Source organism: Diadema antillarum, unplaced genomic scaffold (assembly GCF_040938485.1).
Source record: "Diadema antillarum isolate AM-2024a unplaced genomic scaffold, OU_Dant_1.0 scf00000072, whole genome shotgun sequence".
NCBI classification, from domain to species: Eukaryota; Metazoa; Echinodermata; class Echinoidea; order Diadematoida; family Diadematidae; genus Diadema; species Diadema antillarum.
The window spans coordinates 1251528-1269261 of record NW_027270961.1 but is presented as its reverse complement, the minus strand read 5'-3'; the positions used below and the strand labels follow the sequence as shown (position 1 = coordinate 1269261).

The window sequence follows — 17734 nt, the reverse complement described above, 5'->3', positions numbered from 1 at the left end:
TATCAGTGATCATTCGCGAAAATGTTGCCGCTATCGCGTTCATGCGTGAATCATGCGCGATTCATACGCAGTTCATTAGTAATAATGCGCAGATTATGCATGGTTTTTAGTAGACCTTTCGCCACACACAACCACGTATTCGCCCTGTTTGGGGCCTTTGCGTGCCTATGTGCTGAAAGTGCGTGGTTTGTTAGTGATATATGCGTGATCTTTCCGTAGTTCTTGCGCAATTCATCGGTGATTTTCATTGCGTAAATCAGCGAAAATTCTCGCCGGACAAGCACGCACAACCAAATTTCATGCGTGATTCATGAGTTTTCGCAAATTTTGGGCTGTGTGACCACGCCTTTACTTGTTGTTGTTGGTTTTTTTTTTTGGCAAATGGCTGGGTAAAATCTATTTAAACAACACAACATTCTTCACTTAACTTATGCTCATTTAGAGAAATGCTTTCGAAAAGGTTAAATATGTGCACAATAAGATAGTATGTACTTGGAACATCCATAATCAGATGCTTGTAATACATGTACAGTGTGTCTCTAAAAAAAGTAAACCCAACTTCAATAGCAAATTTTCAGAAAACTATGAAATATTTGCACATTATTTTTTCATGGTTAGATAGTCCAATAAGTCCTCTATCCAATGATACCACATAGGTTATGTAACTCTCATGCATGACTGAGCATGATTCAACTTGGTGAATGGGTGTGAAATCATCACTGTGGCAAGTTATTTCTTGCTATTGTCATGCATTCAGGGCATATTTGAAGTTAAATTTTTGTCAGCAAAGGTTGTTCCTGACACAGGCACACTTCACATGCTTTCCAAACATGGTACAGTTGACAATTGAGCAGAGAGTATTCCTGGTAACTCAGATACCAGGAAACAAGAAGTTTCGTGGAAGTTCAAGAGGCTTTTCGGGTGCAGTTCCCCGACAGGCAGCCTCCAACACAAAGAGCCATCTGGTACAATGTGAGAAAGTATGCTGATCACGGAACTTGCCACAGTGATGATTTCACACCCATTTACTAAGTTGAATCATGCTCAGTCATGCATGAGAGTTACATAATCTACGTGGTATCATTGGACAGAGGACTTATTGGACTATCTAACCATGAAAAAATAATGTGTAAATATTTTTTAGTTTTCTGAAAATTTGCCTTTGAAGTTGGGTTTACTTTTTTTAGAGACACCCTGTATAGATCTCTTCAATCAGTTGCAATACATGTATGTTTGTTCCCTTTGTGTGTAAGTTAGAATGAGAACATCATGATAGAGGGGGTGGCTTGATGCACATGATCACATGATCACATTGCCATCAATTGCAAATGTTATGTTGATGCAAGTTACCCTCATGCATTTCACATCGCCATATTGTAACAGCCATGCCTCTGTATGTGACTTGTGATGAAAACAGAGACAATCTTTTACTTTTTTTTTAATCTTAATGCCAGAGGCATCATCTTTAGGCAAGCTAGTTGTATAAGGGTACATTCATTCCATGTGACCTGGCTGCCATAGCCCTCATCAAATGATTCCTTTGTCTGCAACTCATAGCAACAACAGTGTATAACCACCATAGCCTTAGCAACACACGTAAAATGGCTTTTTATGCTCTATGCAGTGTTCTGTGCACGGAATGATCATTAATAGGGGGACAAAATAGATTGATGATGATGTGTGCAAAGAATGAGAACCAAAATAGTGTCATACAGAAGGTCATATGTCACAGAATTGCAGCTCACAAAGGCACTGAGCAGTCATACGAATGACATGAGGAATGCAATCAAAATGAAAATAACAGGAAATACAGCACATCAAGTATCAGTGAATACAAGATAGCTAGCCAGATACACCATGGAGATGACACACACACACACACACACACACACAAACAAACAAACAAACACACACAAAATATTAGGAGAAAGATCAGTGAAATGGTTAGCCAAGAATCATACACCATTGTACCAGGGAGGTGTAAGAAAAGGAGAGACAACTCCTGCTCTCTTTTGAAAGATGCACGGCACCGCAAAGAAGTTATGCGCTTAACTACAGGTGGAAATCAGGTGCTTTAACAAAAGAGAGCATCAATAATCGGGACTAGCGCTCTTACATCTAGAAATACTTGCCCCTACTGCATTTCGCTCTCTCTCTTTCAATGTGACGGTAACAATGAATTTTTGTACCTTGAATTGGAGCAGCGAATCAAAATGCAGAGTAAAACTGACAATTTTAACAGCAAATAGTTTAAAAGCACGCTGGTGCACGCTTTAGCGGAGTACTTTATTTGAAAGATCAAAATATCCCAGATTAAAGGATAGAAAACTAACATGCAGAAATGTGCGCATTATAGAAAAATATTAGGTTTTTAAGAGGGCCTAATTTTTATTTCATTTCGATATGCGCATATGAAGAAACTAGAAATACATGTTTATAATATTGAATTCTTTCCTAAACTACTCTTAATCAATTTGAGTATTTCATTTAAAATTTTACGGGGGAATAAAGCTTGTAATTCAACGAAAGGTGAAATGCGTTCTTCGTCTCCGAACTTCGCCTTGCAACTAGAGCGGTGCAGAGCATGACTTCAAAGCGTATAGTGGAATGCTAGACATCCCATTGTAACGCTTTGAAACCAAACATGTGTTTGCATGAATTACGAGCCAGTTGTCTCTCCTTTTCTTACACCTCCCTGATTGTACAAACCTATGACAATGTCATGCATTACAAAATAAAAGCATTGGTGATAAGGAAACAGGCTTAAATGGATGGAGAAACTAATGAATAGAAATGATTTCTATGATTTGGGAAACATTTCCCTGCATATCATCTTCAACTATATCTCTTTGCCTGTTTTTGTTTTCAAATGTTTGTTTTTAAAATATTCAGTACGATCTTCCTACATGTAGGTCTTACCCAAGATGATAAGAGTCAGTTTCTACCTACCTCTTCTTCTACAGGAGCCTGTGAGGGGGAAAAAAAGACAGAGAGAAAATTGAGGGGTTGTGTTTGTTTGTTTGTTTGTTTGTTTGTTTGTTTGTTTGTTTGTTTGTTTGGGTTTTTTGTATAGAAGATAATACATGTACTCCACCTTGTAATCATAAATATGAAATGCTAATAGCCTAAGCTCCTAAATCAAACACATCATGTGGGGGCGCTGTGGCATAGTGGATAAGACTCTCGACTCCCGATCGGAGGACCCGAGTTCGAGTCCCGCCCAGTGCTTGCGTCCTTGGACAAGGTGTTTTAACCACCACATCCCTCTCGACCCAGGTGTATAAATGGGTACCTGGCAACGCTAGGGTAATAATAATGGCAGGGCCCTCTTGTAGAGCAGTGGCAACACTGAAGAGGCCACCTTGGGTAAATAAGACCTTATTATCATTATTATTATCATCAGCAGAGAAATTTCTTTACCACTGTACATCTGTCCAAGACTAGAAACTGAAAAAGGTCCAGACTCTTCTTATTTTAGCCCATCCTCCAAAAGTTACATCAAGCAGAGAAATTTAGGCATTTTTAAATGAAAATCAACAAGATTTTGATTTGAACATTTGACTAACTGTCCTTTGATCATGGACATAGTCCATTTCCCCAAGCCATTTAGGTACCTCTCAAGTAAGTATCCTACCATTAATCCCCTTAACTGATAAGTATACAAATACATATGACAACAGATGTAATACAGAGCATCATAAATCAAATAGAACATTTCGCTTTTCTTTCATAGTAGTTCACTTATCTATGTCACATAGGGCAAGACAGTGCTACCCAGTGACTTCACATCTTTTTCAAAGTAATGATAAAAAAGAAGCGTCTGCTTTGATACATGCCCTCCAGCAGAAGTTTTCACCATCAATACCTGGGGATAACCATTTTCTCTCAGCCCCAAGAGAACTGATATGTTGTCAAGGTCGTGAACAGAAGAGAGAGTGAGAGTAGGGGTGGGGGGGGGGGGGGGGAGGACTTCAAACCGGATATGAATAACCCTCTGTAAATGCAATTACTTCAATTTCACTGTCAATCCCAGCACACTGGAGTTCAAGTCAGTCTGTAAGAAGCAACAGTCTGTACAAGCAGTGTATGCTGTCGCACAGTACCAAGTGGGATCTTTGCTCCTTCTTTGTCTCCATTCTGAGTTTTCTTACAGGTTTTTTTTTTCTGTTTTAAAGGACAAGTTCACCTTCATAAACATAAGGATTGAGAGAATGTAGCAATATTAGTAGAACACATCATTGAAAGTTGAGGAAAATCAGACAATCCGTTCAAAAGTTATGAATTTTTGAAGTTTTTGTGCAGTACCCGCTGGATGAGAAGACTACTGCAGTGTATGAATAACTTAGATGTCACATGCGTACAACAATATAAGGAAAATATAAAGAGAATTTCACAAAATTCCATCTTTTGAAAAAAGTACACATTCCCCCGACTCGTTACCGATAAATGTTATGGGTAATATTATTTCCCCTGCCTTTAGAAAGAGGCAAGTCAATTGCTCTTTTATTATGCGAAAAAAGTGAAAATATGTTGAATTTTCTTTTATATTTTCTTTATACTGTTGTACACATATGACTCACAAGCTGTAGTAGTCTCCTCATCCAGCGGTTCCAACACAAAAATTTAAAAAATTCATAACTTTTGCATCGATTGTCCAATTTTCCTCAAACTTTCACTGATGTGTTCTACTAATATTGTTGCATTTTCTCAATCCTTATGTTTATGAAGGTGAACTTGTCCTTTAAAGGCATTTTTGCAAGCATACAATAGCTGCACACATTTCAAGTCATATTTTACTGATGTAAATCACTTTTACATCAGTTCCAACAAACAATCTCTAATTTGCAAACTTTCACACAAATTATGAACAGAAATATCAGCTGTAGATGGCATGTCATTGAAATACCAAGGACATTTCCTATCTTGATGCTGCATAAAAAGGCTCAATGTGTTCTTTGCAAGATGGTTCTTCTTTGGTTAGATATTTGAGTGTAGAAATTGTTAGCTTTGTTCTTGTTTTTGTATTGTTTTCCCAAATACATTCTGTACAGAAGTCCTCAAAAGGGTTGTTTGTATTCTCTCTGGGTTAAATTCAAAGAAGAACTGCCTCTGGGATGCACATTAAGGATATGACGGCTGTCCATCCATACCTAAACAGAACAAACGAACAAATTAAAACAAATCATATAAAGAGGTAGATGTGAGATATGGCAAAGGAATCTGCTGCAAGCAGAATATTCCATAGAGTCACAGTGATATCGGAAGTACTTTTTGTCAGGCACCCTTATAACCATGATGCTACAATGTACAAGAGGAAAACGAAAGCTTCAATGCAGTTTTCAGTGTTCAGTATGGATTTGCACAATATTACATAATGACATGTCTGTGTGTAGTCACATCAATACATATTTTGCATGAAAACTCAGACACAAGAAATGCCTGTGTGTTGTGTCATCATCATTTGAATAAACTGTATTCTGTAGGTGGGCAGTAACAGTGGCGGATACAGGGGGAGCGCACCGGGTGCATGCCCCCCCCCCTCTTTATTTTTTTTTTGTTAAAACAGAAGAAATAAAAAGAAAAAAATGAGAGGCACGCCCCCCCTTGATTTTGTAAAGGCGCCCCCCCCCCCCCCCCCCCCCCCCATTTTACGGAATTCCTGGATCTGCCCCAGAGTAGAAATGTTACTGCCGGGGTCCTCACAAATCTTGCAAATCACCGATATTCACAGAATTAACACTTCACAGAAATACCAATGTCTCTTATAACATCTCCATAACAAAACTGCATTTTATATACCGGTAATAAAACATGTCCAAGGTTGGAAATCAATAATTTCTCTCTTGAAGAGATATTACTTCTTTTAATTCTGTCATGTGGTTCTTGATCAAAATTCAGCCACTTGCAAAATAGTTTTACAAGTCACAAATTTGCAAAAATATATGGCACATGGAGTAGCAATTCAGTAAGTAAACTGTCATGACAAAGCTGGAATGTTCCAGTGGCTCCGTATGTATTACTCTTCAATTTGCCTGACCCATGACTGCATTATATTTGTGAGACATGGTAGACTAATGATTTGTCAAAAGCCTATAGTTTAGTAAAGGGGAAAGAAACCCAATCTCAAAAGATGTTGCACAGTGAAGTGCAGTGCTGAGTTTCAGCCTTACTAGGCTGATAGTTTGACACAGTGCAATGTGTTGGAAAAAAAAAATGTCTTAAAGGCAAATGAAACCTCCATATACATATGGATTGAGGAAATGCAGTAATATTAGTATAACACATTGGTGAAGTTTGAGGAAACTGGATGATCTGATATAAAACATTTTGATCTTTTTAAGTTTTGGTACAGCCACTGAGCCACAGCCAGATGAGAAGAAAACAACAGTTTGTGATTATCAATATGTACAAGGATACAGATAGAATATAAAGAGAATTTCTCATTATCTATGTTTTTTAACAAAAATACATACATTTCCTTGACTTGTCACTCACATCCTGTAGGTCCTATGTTCAGGATTAAATTATTCCCCTGCTTTCTGATAGAGGTAATTAAAGTGCTCTTTTATTATGCAATAGAAAAGTGAACATATGTTGACTTTTCTATATGTCATTTTCCATACATGATATCACAATGTGTTGCAGTCTCCTCATCCAGCAATGACAGTATGGTACCAAACTTTTAAAAATTCATAACTTTTCAATGGATTGTCCAATTTCCATCAAAATTCACTGATCATGTGTTCTACTAATAATATTACTGCATTCCCTCAGTTCACATCTATAGTTGGATTTCCTTCTGCTTTAAAACATTTTTTTTCAACACATTGAACTGTATCAATTTATTGGCCTAGAGAGGCTGTATCTCAGCCCTGTTATACACTTCGTTGTGCAACTACATGTGAGATCACACAAAAGAAAACTGCTATGCTAATTACATGTCAGGCATCATCTGCACATTGAGGGATTTCCTATTGTGATGTCACACTCTAGGGATTTCTGCTTTGTGTACAGGAAGCCATAAAATATGGAATACTTGAAACCTGGAAAAATGTTAATGATTAGACTTGTCTGCATGGCTTATCCCTACAATAGAGTGCAAAATTAAGAAGATGAGTCAGAAAAGGGGCAATTTCTTTACTGCTAGAGGGCATATGGATAATTGCATCTTTCTATACTAGAAGTCATTGGGATTTCACTTTTACTGATTGTAAGAGAGATCCTGTTTTGGACATCCTTATTGGTTTGGTTTATGCTTGGCTCGAGAGTAGCTTTGTCCAGATGAGTTAAAGGGGCATAGTCCCGGTAGTGTAGAGGGCGCTGTTGATGATACTACCGATCACCGTGAGCATTGATACGAAGATTACCGAAGTTGAGCTGTCATCAAGAGTAAAGTGCGTAGCTGTTGCTAAGTAACGTTGCCTTCATTTTTTTGTCTGCGCATTGCGCAGTCTGTAGTAATGCCAGGGTGCGTGCATATGTGCTTGTTATTATGACATCACAAAAGAAGTTTGCTAAAGCTGTCATCCCCCTCAGTCGAATCATGAGCCAAACTGTGATCGGACCACTGACTGCAGTGGATCGGACTTCTACGGACTCGGGGAAGTGGGCCAAAGCATAAGCGCTAAAGAAGAGTCGATAGCGTAGGTCTCTATAGGTAACTTGCGCAGTGCGCCCGCGTACGCATTTGACTAAAACACCGGGACCATGCACCTTTAAGGGGCAGTCAGTCATTACCCTGAATGTTTCTACATACAATATCACATTATTGTAACATGAGCTTTGAGATGTTTCTATAATTTGGCTAAATGGCTTGTAAGCTTTAGTGGTCTGCATTTGGATGAATGCAGGATTGAAACAGAAAGCTGTGACTTTTGTAAGACAACATTGTGGAAGCAACAGGTCTATCTTTCTAATGATACTGGGTTCCAAGAGTTAGTGGAAAGAAAACCCACAAAAGAGCAGTATTCAGGTAAAAATTTAACAAAAGTGATGTCAAGCAATAATACCATGGAAACAGAACTACTTCATTAAGAGATGAACTATATGTAACAGTGTTAAGAATTGTTCATCTGTCAATGAGCTGCTTTTTAGTTGTTGTTGTTGTTGTTTTCATTTGGTTTTTTTATTGAAATATTGAGAAATATACTCCTTCCTGCGGCTGTTTTGCCTTTCAGTCGGATTAGAAACCACGATGCTTTCCTGAGTGTCTCTGATGTAATGCTAAAACAGGAGTTCAAACAGGAGTTCACCTTTTATGAGACCAGGAGATAGGATGTTGAATCTGGAGACAAGATGTAATTTTAAACAGTAGAGACATGACAATGACGAAGTTAGATACAGAGTGGACCTTTTAGTTGGTTCCTGGTGGGCAAGAAGTCATCAAACCTTTGGCACTGACATGAATATGAGTAGTCTGAGGTTTCTGGGAGTGTGCCATGACTGCAAAACTAAACACTAGAGCAATTCAACTGCTGTACATGCATTCAGCTGGGAAGCCTTTACCCCATAAAGCAATCACCATTCAGGTCCACAAGTATGGCTCTTTACTCACAATGACCTTTGACCCACTAGGCACATTGAACTTGTTACCCATCTATTTTGATCGAGCTGTCTCAATTAAACTCCAGTTTGATGCTTTATGGCTGGAAACACAGATTCTTTACAGAATTTCTGTGATCATTGACCTTTGAATTTGACATGTCATTTCAATAATTGTTCTTGTGTGACCTTACATAATGACCAATCTTCCACAATATCAAAGTCACATGGGTAAATTCCTTGGTAGGCTCAAAACATTTAATTTGGGTCAAAAAATCTACTTCCTTTTTTAAAGGACAAGTTCACCTTCATAAACATAAGGATTGAGAAAATGCAGCAATATTAGTAGAACACATCAGTGAAAGTTTGAGGAAAATTGGACAATCGATGCAAAAGTTATGAATTTTTAAAATTTTTGTGTTGGAACTGCTGGACGAGAAGACTACTACAGCTTGTGATGTCATATGAGTATAACAGTATAAAGAAAATGTAAAGAAAATTCAACATATTTTCATTTTTTTCGCATAATAAAAGAGCATTTGACTTGCCTCTTTCTAAAGGTAGGGGGAATAATATTGCCCATGACATATGTCTGTAACGAGTCAAGGAAATGTGTACTTTTTTCAAAAGATGAAATTTTGTGAAATTCTCTTTATATTTTCCTTATATTGTTGTACGCATGTGACATCATACACTGCAGTAGTCTTCTCATCCAGCGGTTACTGCACAAAAACTTCAAAAATTCATAACTTTTGAACGGGTTGTCCGATTTTCCTCAAACTTTCAATGATGTGTTAATTCTGCTAATATTGCTACATTTTCTCAATCCTTATGTTTATGAAGGTGAACTTGTCCTTTAATGGGATAATAGTTCTGTTTTTTTAAGATTCTTAAGTTTCAAAGCATATAGAACTAAGAAAAGTAATACTGTAAAACACGATATTTTCGCGGCAAGAAATTTTCGCGAATGTGACCCGATGGCCTTATTCGCAGTATGAAATTTTTGCAAGTTGCCTCCAACATTCAATGCATAATAGTGTAGACAAGATCTTTAGCATGCATTTTAATATTGTGAAACTCGGCTCTCACGAAATTAAAATGCATGCGAACATTCCTCATTTTACAGCATTTTATCAAAATAATTTGCAGACCCAAGGTTCTTTTGTGTGAAGTTGTTTGTCTCCCATTTCCATTCATGAGGAACAGTAAGGACAGTGTATACACATCACAATACAAGCCTTTTTAACTAGAAATGTTTCTAATATGACTGGTATTCCCACGCCATATCACATTATTATCCCAATAGGTCTACAGTAGCCCTGCATCTTTAGAGTGTTAGATGACAGTTTCCCATGATTGATGGCACAACCAGAAATGTGCTGAGTGTTTACAATTTTATACATTCCTTGAACCAGATTTCACTTGGTTGGCTAAATCATTTCAGAGAGCAAATATTCAGGAATATGAACATTTTCACTTGACCTTTGACTCTTGCCTATTGATCCAATGGCCCAAAACTTTCTTCAGATAATCATTAACTTAGGCCTATAGTGATATCCAATTTTCATGGCAATACTATGATCTACTTTCAATATGGGGGGGGGGGGGGGGAAATAGTGACATTTTAACATTATCACTTAACCTTTGACCCCATGGCTGAAATCTTTCCTTATAGAATCATTGTGCAGTAATGCATGTATAATTTTTCAAGGTATGGAGAAAATAGTGTCATTTCAGCAATAGATAGCAGAATGTTAGGATTTTCACCTGGCCTTTGACCCTTGACCTTATGAACCATGACCCCAAAATTCTCAAGAGAATCATTAATTGTCATGCAGTACATGCATATCAGTTTATACCAAAATTTCATAAAGATAACTTGAGCCTTTTCGGAAAATATAAAAAAGTGATGCTTTAGAATTATCACTTCACCTTTGACCTTGGAACTTTCATCCCATTGCCCAAAACTTTCCCTTGAGAATCCACCTAGTAATACACTGACCATGCTTTTACACACACCAAGAGTGCGTAATTTGAATGGTACCTGTAACTTACAAACACAACTGCAATTACGATTCAAATCATTGTTCATTCAAACAACCGAGGAAGGCTTCACGGATTCTGCGGTTTTGAATTTCAGAGTGAGGAGGGGAGGTTTGGCTTCTTTCCATGTTCCCGTCAATCGCTCTTGAGCTATCTTTGTCACCATAATCTCCGCCCCCAAAACATGATTGGAGTTCAATTACATTCACATGGTCATTTCGATTCTGGCAAAACATGAATGGAAAACACCTCCAAACCGTCATTTGAAACATGATTGGAATTACGATTCACATCACCCTCTGTGATTCCAGTTTACATTCACATGACAAGAATGCATAATTTGAAGCACAATTCTACTGATGCATCATTACAATTGTGTTTCAAATTAAGCAATCTCAGTACATGTGAAATCTAGATAAGTTTCATGAAAATGCCTTTAGGCATTGCAGAGATATGGGGAATCTACTAAAATTCTACGAATTTGACCTTGACCTTTGCCCTATGCCCTTGAGCATGAGCACCCAAAAGTAACAGTTTCGTCCCTGTCATATATACTGTAAAACATAAATTCGCGGCATGAAATTTTCGTGAATTGGAGCCAACTCTCTAAAAAAAATCGAGTGAAAATATTCACTCTTGAAGGAGTGGATACCAAAAAAAAAGTTAATTTAGAGTGAAATTGGAGTGAATTTTGAGTGAAAATGTTCATTTTCACTCGTTTTAGAGTGATGTCAGGGATCACTCCAAAGTCTTCGAGTGATCCCTGAGGTCACTCCAAAATGAGTGAAAATGTTCATTTTCACTCAAAATTCACTCCAATTTCACTCCAAATTCACTCCTTTTTGTATTCACTCCTTCAAGAGTGAATATTTTCACTCGATCTTTTTTAGAGAGAATGGCCTTTTTTGTGGCATGAAATTTTTGCGAATTGCCACTGGCATTCAATGCATGTAGTGTAGACAAGAACTTTTGCGTGCATTTTAATAATCTTGGCGCTCGCGAAATTCGCGAACTTAAAATGCACGCAAACATTCCTCGTTTTACAGTAATGCCAAGTTTCAAACATGTTAGTTATGGTCAGTTTAGGGGAAGGTGCATTACATTGTCTCAATAATTGACACATGATCATGATGACGTCATCAGCACAAGCTTGGTTTGGAAGGTTTTATTACTTTTTTTTTTTGGTGGGTGGATCCAAGTAATCTGAAGAAACAAAAAGCAGAAAAATTATTACTGAATCCATAGCATATACACACATATATATGTATATATATATATATATATATACATATATATATATATATATATATATATGAATTTTCCTGGCCCCATAAGTGATGATCATGGTACATTTCAGCACAAATCAACATGCATTTGCCATCGAGGTCCTTTCATTTTAAAGCCTTCATTATCTGAAGTCAAATTCTTGGAGTTTGCATTTTTGTCACTTATTAGATTTGCTCAGGAACATCCAATTTTGATAAGTGGCATATCATATCAAAGCCAAAAATCTCCTTTAAAACTCTTACCTAAAGTAAAAGTAAAAAAAAAAAATATGTATCTTTCAACTTTATGTTTGTTTAGTGAAAGGTCATACTCATCTGTATTCACTCCTAACAAACTGTATTGCAACTAGACATTCTAAGCTGAACATGTGGCTGGAAATTTATATTCTTTTAAAGCCAAATTAAGTAGACTAATCTTTGACCTTACCATTTGATTTTTTTTTTCACCCCTGTCATTTCACACAAATTGATACCTACCTATTTTGTATCTTAATCACTGAACGATATTACCACTGGAATTTGCAGGTTTTATTCACAGATTTAAAAATTACAGTTTTGGCCAAAGTGCACTAAGGTCTAGTCTTTGACCTTATGTACAATGTTAAAAATATAATCCACCAATCAGAATGCACTGTAGCTGTACTAATAAAATGAAAATAATGATAACAATAATGATGATAAGACTGATAAGAACAGTAATTATGTTCCTCATTAATGAAATCCTGTTCAGTGACTGGTCTAAATAGTATCATGTAACCAAACAAAACATTACATCAGAAGCAAGAAGTAAAGGGAGCTTATTGGGAGAACTGGAACTTTACTACTGCTTCAGAAACGAGAGAAACACAAACTAAAATGTGATAGAGAACAGGCACAGACAGCTAACAAGAACAGGAGCTACAAAAAATAGCAATTGTCCTCTAATCATCATTTTCTCATCCTTCTCCATCCAAAGCTTAATCATAATAGGTCTTTATATTTCCTAAAGTTTACATAATCTAAAGCCCACAGAGCAGATTGAAGGACAGCAAACAAAGTTTGGGATGTAGCATTCAACGAAAACATCCTTTGTGAACATTCTCCCAGAATACTTGATACCACCGTGAATTAGGTTTACAACCAAGCACACATCATGAAAAACTATCGTGGACCACATAAGCAATGACAATCTAGAAACCAGAGGCATGGAATTTACAGCCTTTTTATGGAGACTAGCTGTTAACCTCAGGGCCCCTGAAATGTAAAAGAACTCACTCGAAATATACAAAGCAAGGAGAGGAAAGGTTCCTCATTTTTTTTTTTTCCTCTACCTCCCCCCTTTCTTGTTGGGAAAGCAGCATGCAATGTGAGGAATGGCCAGGGCAATGACATGGTATGGTTTGACACCAAGAGTTCACTGGGAGGACAGCCATGGCTGGGAGATTTAATATGCCCCTCTCTATGACTAGAACACTGTGTCCTCTCTGCACACATGCATCGCTGCTAGCATCTCACACGGTTAGCATCTCAACGTACCTAGAGAACAGCACTGTGATATCATGCCATCGTCAGACAAGAGAGACAGTGACTGACATACCAAGTGGGATGAGCAGAAATGAAGACAGACTTACAAAAAAACAGATATACGGCTTAGCAATAGCACACACTGAAGAGAATGAACAGACAGACAGTAGGAGTATTGAATATAACCAAGTTTGAGGAGGTTGAGGAGATACAATGGTGTCAAGACTATCATAACATCAATTGAATTCAATTTCTTTGACATCACAGACAAGAGTTCACTTGACACCACTGTACCATACATCTCTCTGCCTGGACTCATATATTCCCCATCAGAGCAGCTCAGAGTAGCAAAGTAGATAGCAATACTTGAAATACCATCAGTGCTACCAGGAGCTAAGAAATAATTCAAAAAAAACCCTAGTTGTTCTTTGTAGGTTTTTTTTTTAAGGGGGGGGGGGTGAGGGTTGTTTTTTTTTTTCTATGAATATGTGCATGTGTGTCATTTTCCAACACAGACAGGGAAGACCAGACATGATGCATACATAAATGAGCTGTGAGATTAAAACTAATGGAGCATAGAGTCAGACTTCTGGGTCAGCACTGGATGGTTTAACAGAAAGGAGGCATTAGGATTGAGTTTGTTGGTTGTCTCACATTATCTAAAGATGGCAAGCAGTAGAGAGCTGCTACTATAGAAATCAGAGACACTTTCATTTATGAGACCAGGAACAGTGCACCTTGCCACTCTTCAGGACAATTCCAATCAACAGAAGTGCTGGAAAGGTTTTAAGAGGGAATAAGATGAATTCAAGCTCAGATGAGCTTTAGTGGTACAAATATATTTAGCTTCACTCCATGACAGCAGAGAACTATAGTGAAAAATAAGATCAAAGAACAAAGCATGAAGTGTACAGCCTGCAGGTCATGGTCAGTACAGATTTGGAGTGAGCTTAATTCTATAGGGCTTTTTACACTTGCAAATTTTTGCTTAGTCCCGTACCAACGGTGGGGCTAAGGGGGTGCCTTAGCAGCACCGTTGGTACCGGACTTTCCTTAGCCCACTTTCTGTTAACACTTGTTTTTTGCCAAAGTGGGCTAGCCCCACCGATAGTCCCGTACTATCTGGCCCTGCAAAATAGCAGGGTTAGCACCGCAATTGCAGTGCTAACCCCGCAATTGCGGTGCCAAGCAAGCGAGTGTAAACAGAACGAAAAAATAATCCGGGGCTAAGCGACGGAGACGAAGTCCGACCCCCACTGACCAATTAGAAACGAGGTAATCAAGTGCTGCCGGTGCGTGCGTGTATGTGTACAGTGCACAGTGTAATCATGAATATTCATGTGGTTTGGAAAGTACCGGACTAAGAAATACGAGTGTAAAAAGGTAAATTTTCTCCTTAGCCCCGGACAAGAGCTTAGTACCATGTACGGGACTAATTGGCGAGTGTAAAAAGCTGAAAAAATTGGTACGGGACTAACGATAGTCCTGGGTCAGAGAAAGTACAGGGTTAAGAAACACAAGTGTAAAAAGGGCTTAAGCCTACTCCACATGCTATTTTACCCCTCCTCTACCCTACTCCACAACCCCACTCCCCACCCATACCATAGGACTCCTTTGCCTGTCCTTGACCCATCACAAAGTAAAAAGCTAACATTTTGGCTCCTGCAAAATTCCTTTCCCCTTTCTCCTGCAAGATTGCTATCTCTTCTAATAGTCTATCATCATATTTGCATGATATAGTCCTTAACAGCTTTACTTGGTTATTTGCACCATATTGTAGACACTATCATACAGAAACCTATCGGCCAGTCATTCAACTAAAAGTTATTCTTACATACAAAGTGCAAGGAAAAAGATCCTAGGTTAGGTAGAGAGGGCAATTAATTCATATACACCAAACCAGATTCTCTGCCCATTCATTTTAGAAGCATAAGCCTACTACAATGTGTCGACAGACCTCAAAAAAGGTACTTAAGCTTATAGCCTCGTAGAATCCATGCTTTGCTTTATATCAGTAAGAATAAACTTTGACATTATCAATCACATGCTGTCTGTCATATGCAATTAAAGAATCTAGCACGATTCTGACTAAAAGCATAAGTAATTCTTAAATGATTTAGCAACTTTATATTTAAAATAAGGTACATTAATTGCAGAATGTAACCAAACTATACACTTTCTATAAATTGTCAAAGGTGAGAGAATAATATTCTGTTCTAATATCTTTAATGTTGCCTCTCTTAATCTACCCATATTTATAAGAGCAGTGGCTAGATTTAGGGTCAAATAATATATTTGACTGATATTTCATTGTCTGGTAGAATCTCACCTGTTTCCTTGGTCTTCCTCTGGGTTTCTTTGCTCCGGTCTGGACAGGCTGTAGGAAACAAAAGGCAAAAGATGATTAGATATATTGATACACAGGTATGAGAACAAATTAGGTTTATTTGTACGGTAGAATATGACAAAGTAGACTCTTGACATGTACATACAACCTATTATATGAGTTTGAAAATTTGCTGGTTTACAGTATGTTCACATTATTTTCATCATATAATCTACAAGCTGCAAATCTATAGAATATGACCACTGAAGTTCAGATAATGGTAATGATTATAATCATGATTAAAATCATTTTGATTATAATCATGTTGATGAGATGATCTTCATCATCTCATCATCATAATATCTTTCTGATTATTATCATTTTATCATAAAAAATGTATGTCTTTGATCTTATGAATGATCTTTCTTAAAAATTCTACTATCCTCTTAATTCTTTTAGGGATGTCTGGTAAGAAGGTGTAAGCAATTTCCAGTACTATGTATCATAAACTTTGACAGCACAGGGTTGATAGGGGTACCTCAGTCTGCTTTTTATGCAATCATCTTATTCTGCCATAATACATGGTTCTTCATTTACACTTTTAAAGGATTCGTTGATCTTTTCTACTGATCCTAAGGACAAACTTTTTACCATATTTGCACAAAGGAAATCTTTCCTAATATTAGGCCTACAATTAGAAAACCAGAAACTGATGCTTTAAGCTGTACTACAATGACATTTACCCTTCCAACCATGCAGTCACTTCATGCAATCAATTGTTTAAATTTTCATTCCTTTAATTATATCACCAAGAGATAGTCTCAGCTAAAGTTATGACTGAGAACTGTCTGAGAAGTGCATTTGACCTTTGACCTTTCATTACGGTGACCCCATGCAAACGTAAGCAAAGTACATCCACGATCCATTCTTCATAACAGGAAAATGATATACCGGTAATCATTCAACATTCTGAGCTGAAGTTATTGCTGTAAAATTTCCTTTACAGCCAAAGTTCAGTGACATTTGACCTTTGACTTCAAGAGTTTTAGCTGCCTAAATACATATATCTGAAAATATATATTATGAAAATCCACCTGATGGTTGAGTTTTCCTCTTTTTTTTTTCCTTTTTTTTAAATCATGTCACAAAATCTTGGATATACATGGATGGATTATAGACAAACAGACAGACATCATACCATTACAAGGTGGAGGTACAAAAATGCACCAAATTTGTGAATGAAGACAGATCTTTAAGTTCTTGAATGCAAAGACATCATTTCAAAAGAAATACTACCATTGACAACTGTTCTCTATGAATAAAGCATTATGTTGCTGAATAAAAGATACTCATTTACTTAGTTTGCAAATGAATTGCACTCGTGTTGAATATATAAGTCATGAAATTCAATTACTGGTACCATTTTTCTTTGCCCACTGTTGAGAGGAAGGCTCAAAAGTTTTTTGTTTTGTTTTGTTTGTTTTGTTTTTTTTTTTTGTCTAACAAATCTGTAAGTACTGTACATCCTCCCTAGCATGTTAACTGTTTCATTCCTGACTCATCTTCTGAGTGTCTAGAGGGCCATGGCAATGTCAAAAGAAGAGTGAATCAATCATGTAAGAACTCCTGAAATCATAATCTTAATATGACAGGAAAGATTCAGTTACATCTCAATCATTGAATTCAATGACTGACTCTAGTAGGGACCAGTCCTCCAGAGCAAACTACTGTATGCTTTTAAAAAACATCAAGCAATGAGCACATCCAACGGCAAGTCATGCTTAGTATTTCTGTAAAAACTACAACACTTGTTCAAAAAAATCTAAAAATCCCCATAAATAAATTGATCTAACCCTTGTGCAGCAATCTTCGCATTCCAAACTTTTGAGACATGACATGGAAGCAGGGCCACGCTGGTCTCAGTTTTCTTCCATAAGAAGTTTCTCTTTGCTTTCTATGACCATAAAAACGTACGAAAAAATTGCCCCAATGGAAATTCTTAAAAGCATTTCAAAATAACTACTCATGCCAAAAG

General features: G+C 37.3%; 1 protein-coding gene across 1 annotated transcript in view; it reads right to left on the bottom strand.

Annotated features, from left to right (window-relative positions):
• Positions 1-17734, bottom strand: part of LOC139717219 (uncharacterized) — a 30145-nt gene that overhangs the window by 5181 nt on the left and 7230 nt on the right. Inside the window, exons 3-4 of the mRNA XM_071628722.1 lie at positions 15703-15750; positions 2950-2967 (exon numbers count right to left, since the gene is read on the bottom strand). Coding sequence (XP_071484823.1) covers positions 2950-2967; positions 15703-15750 — 66 coding nt within the window. The remainder of the gene's footprint in view (positions 1-2949; positions 2968-15702; positions 15751-17734) is intronic.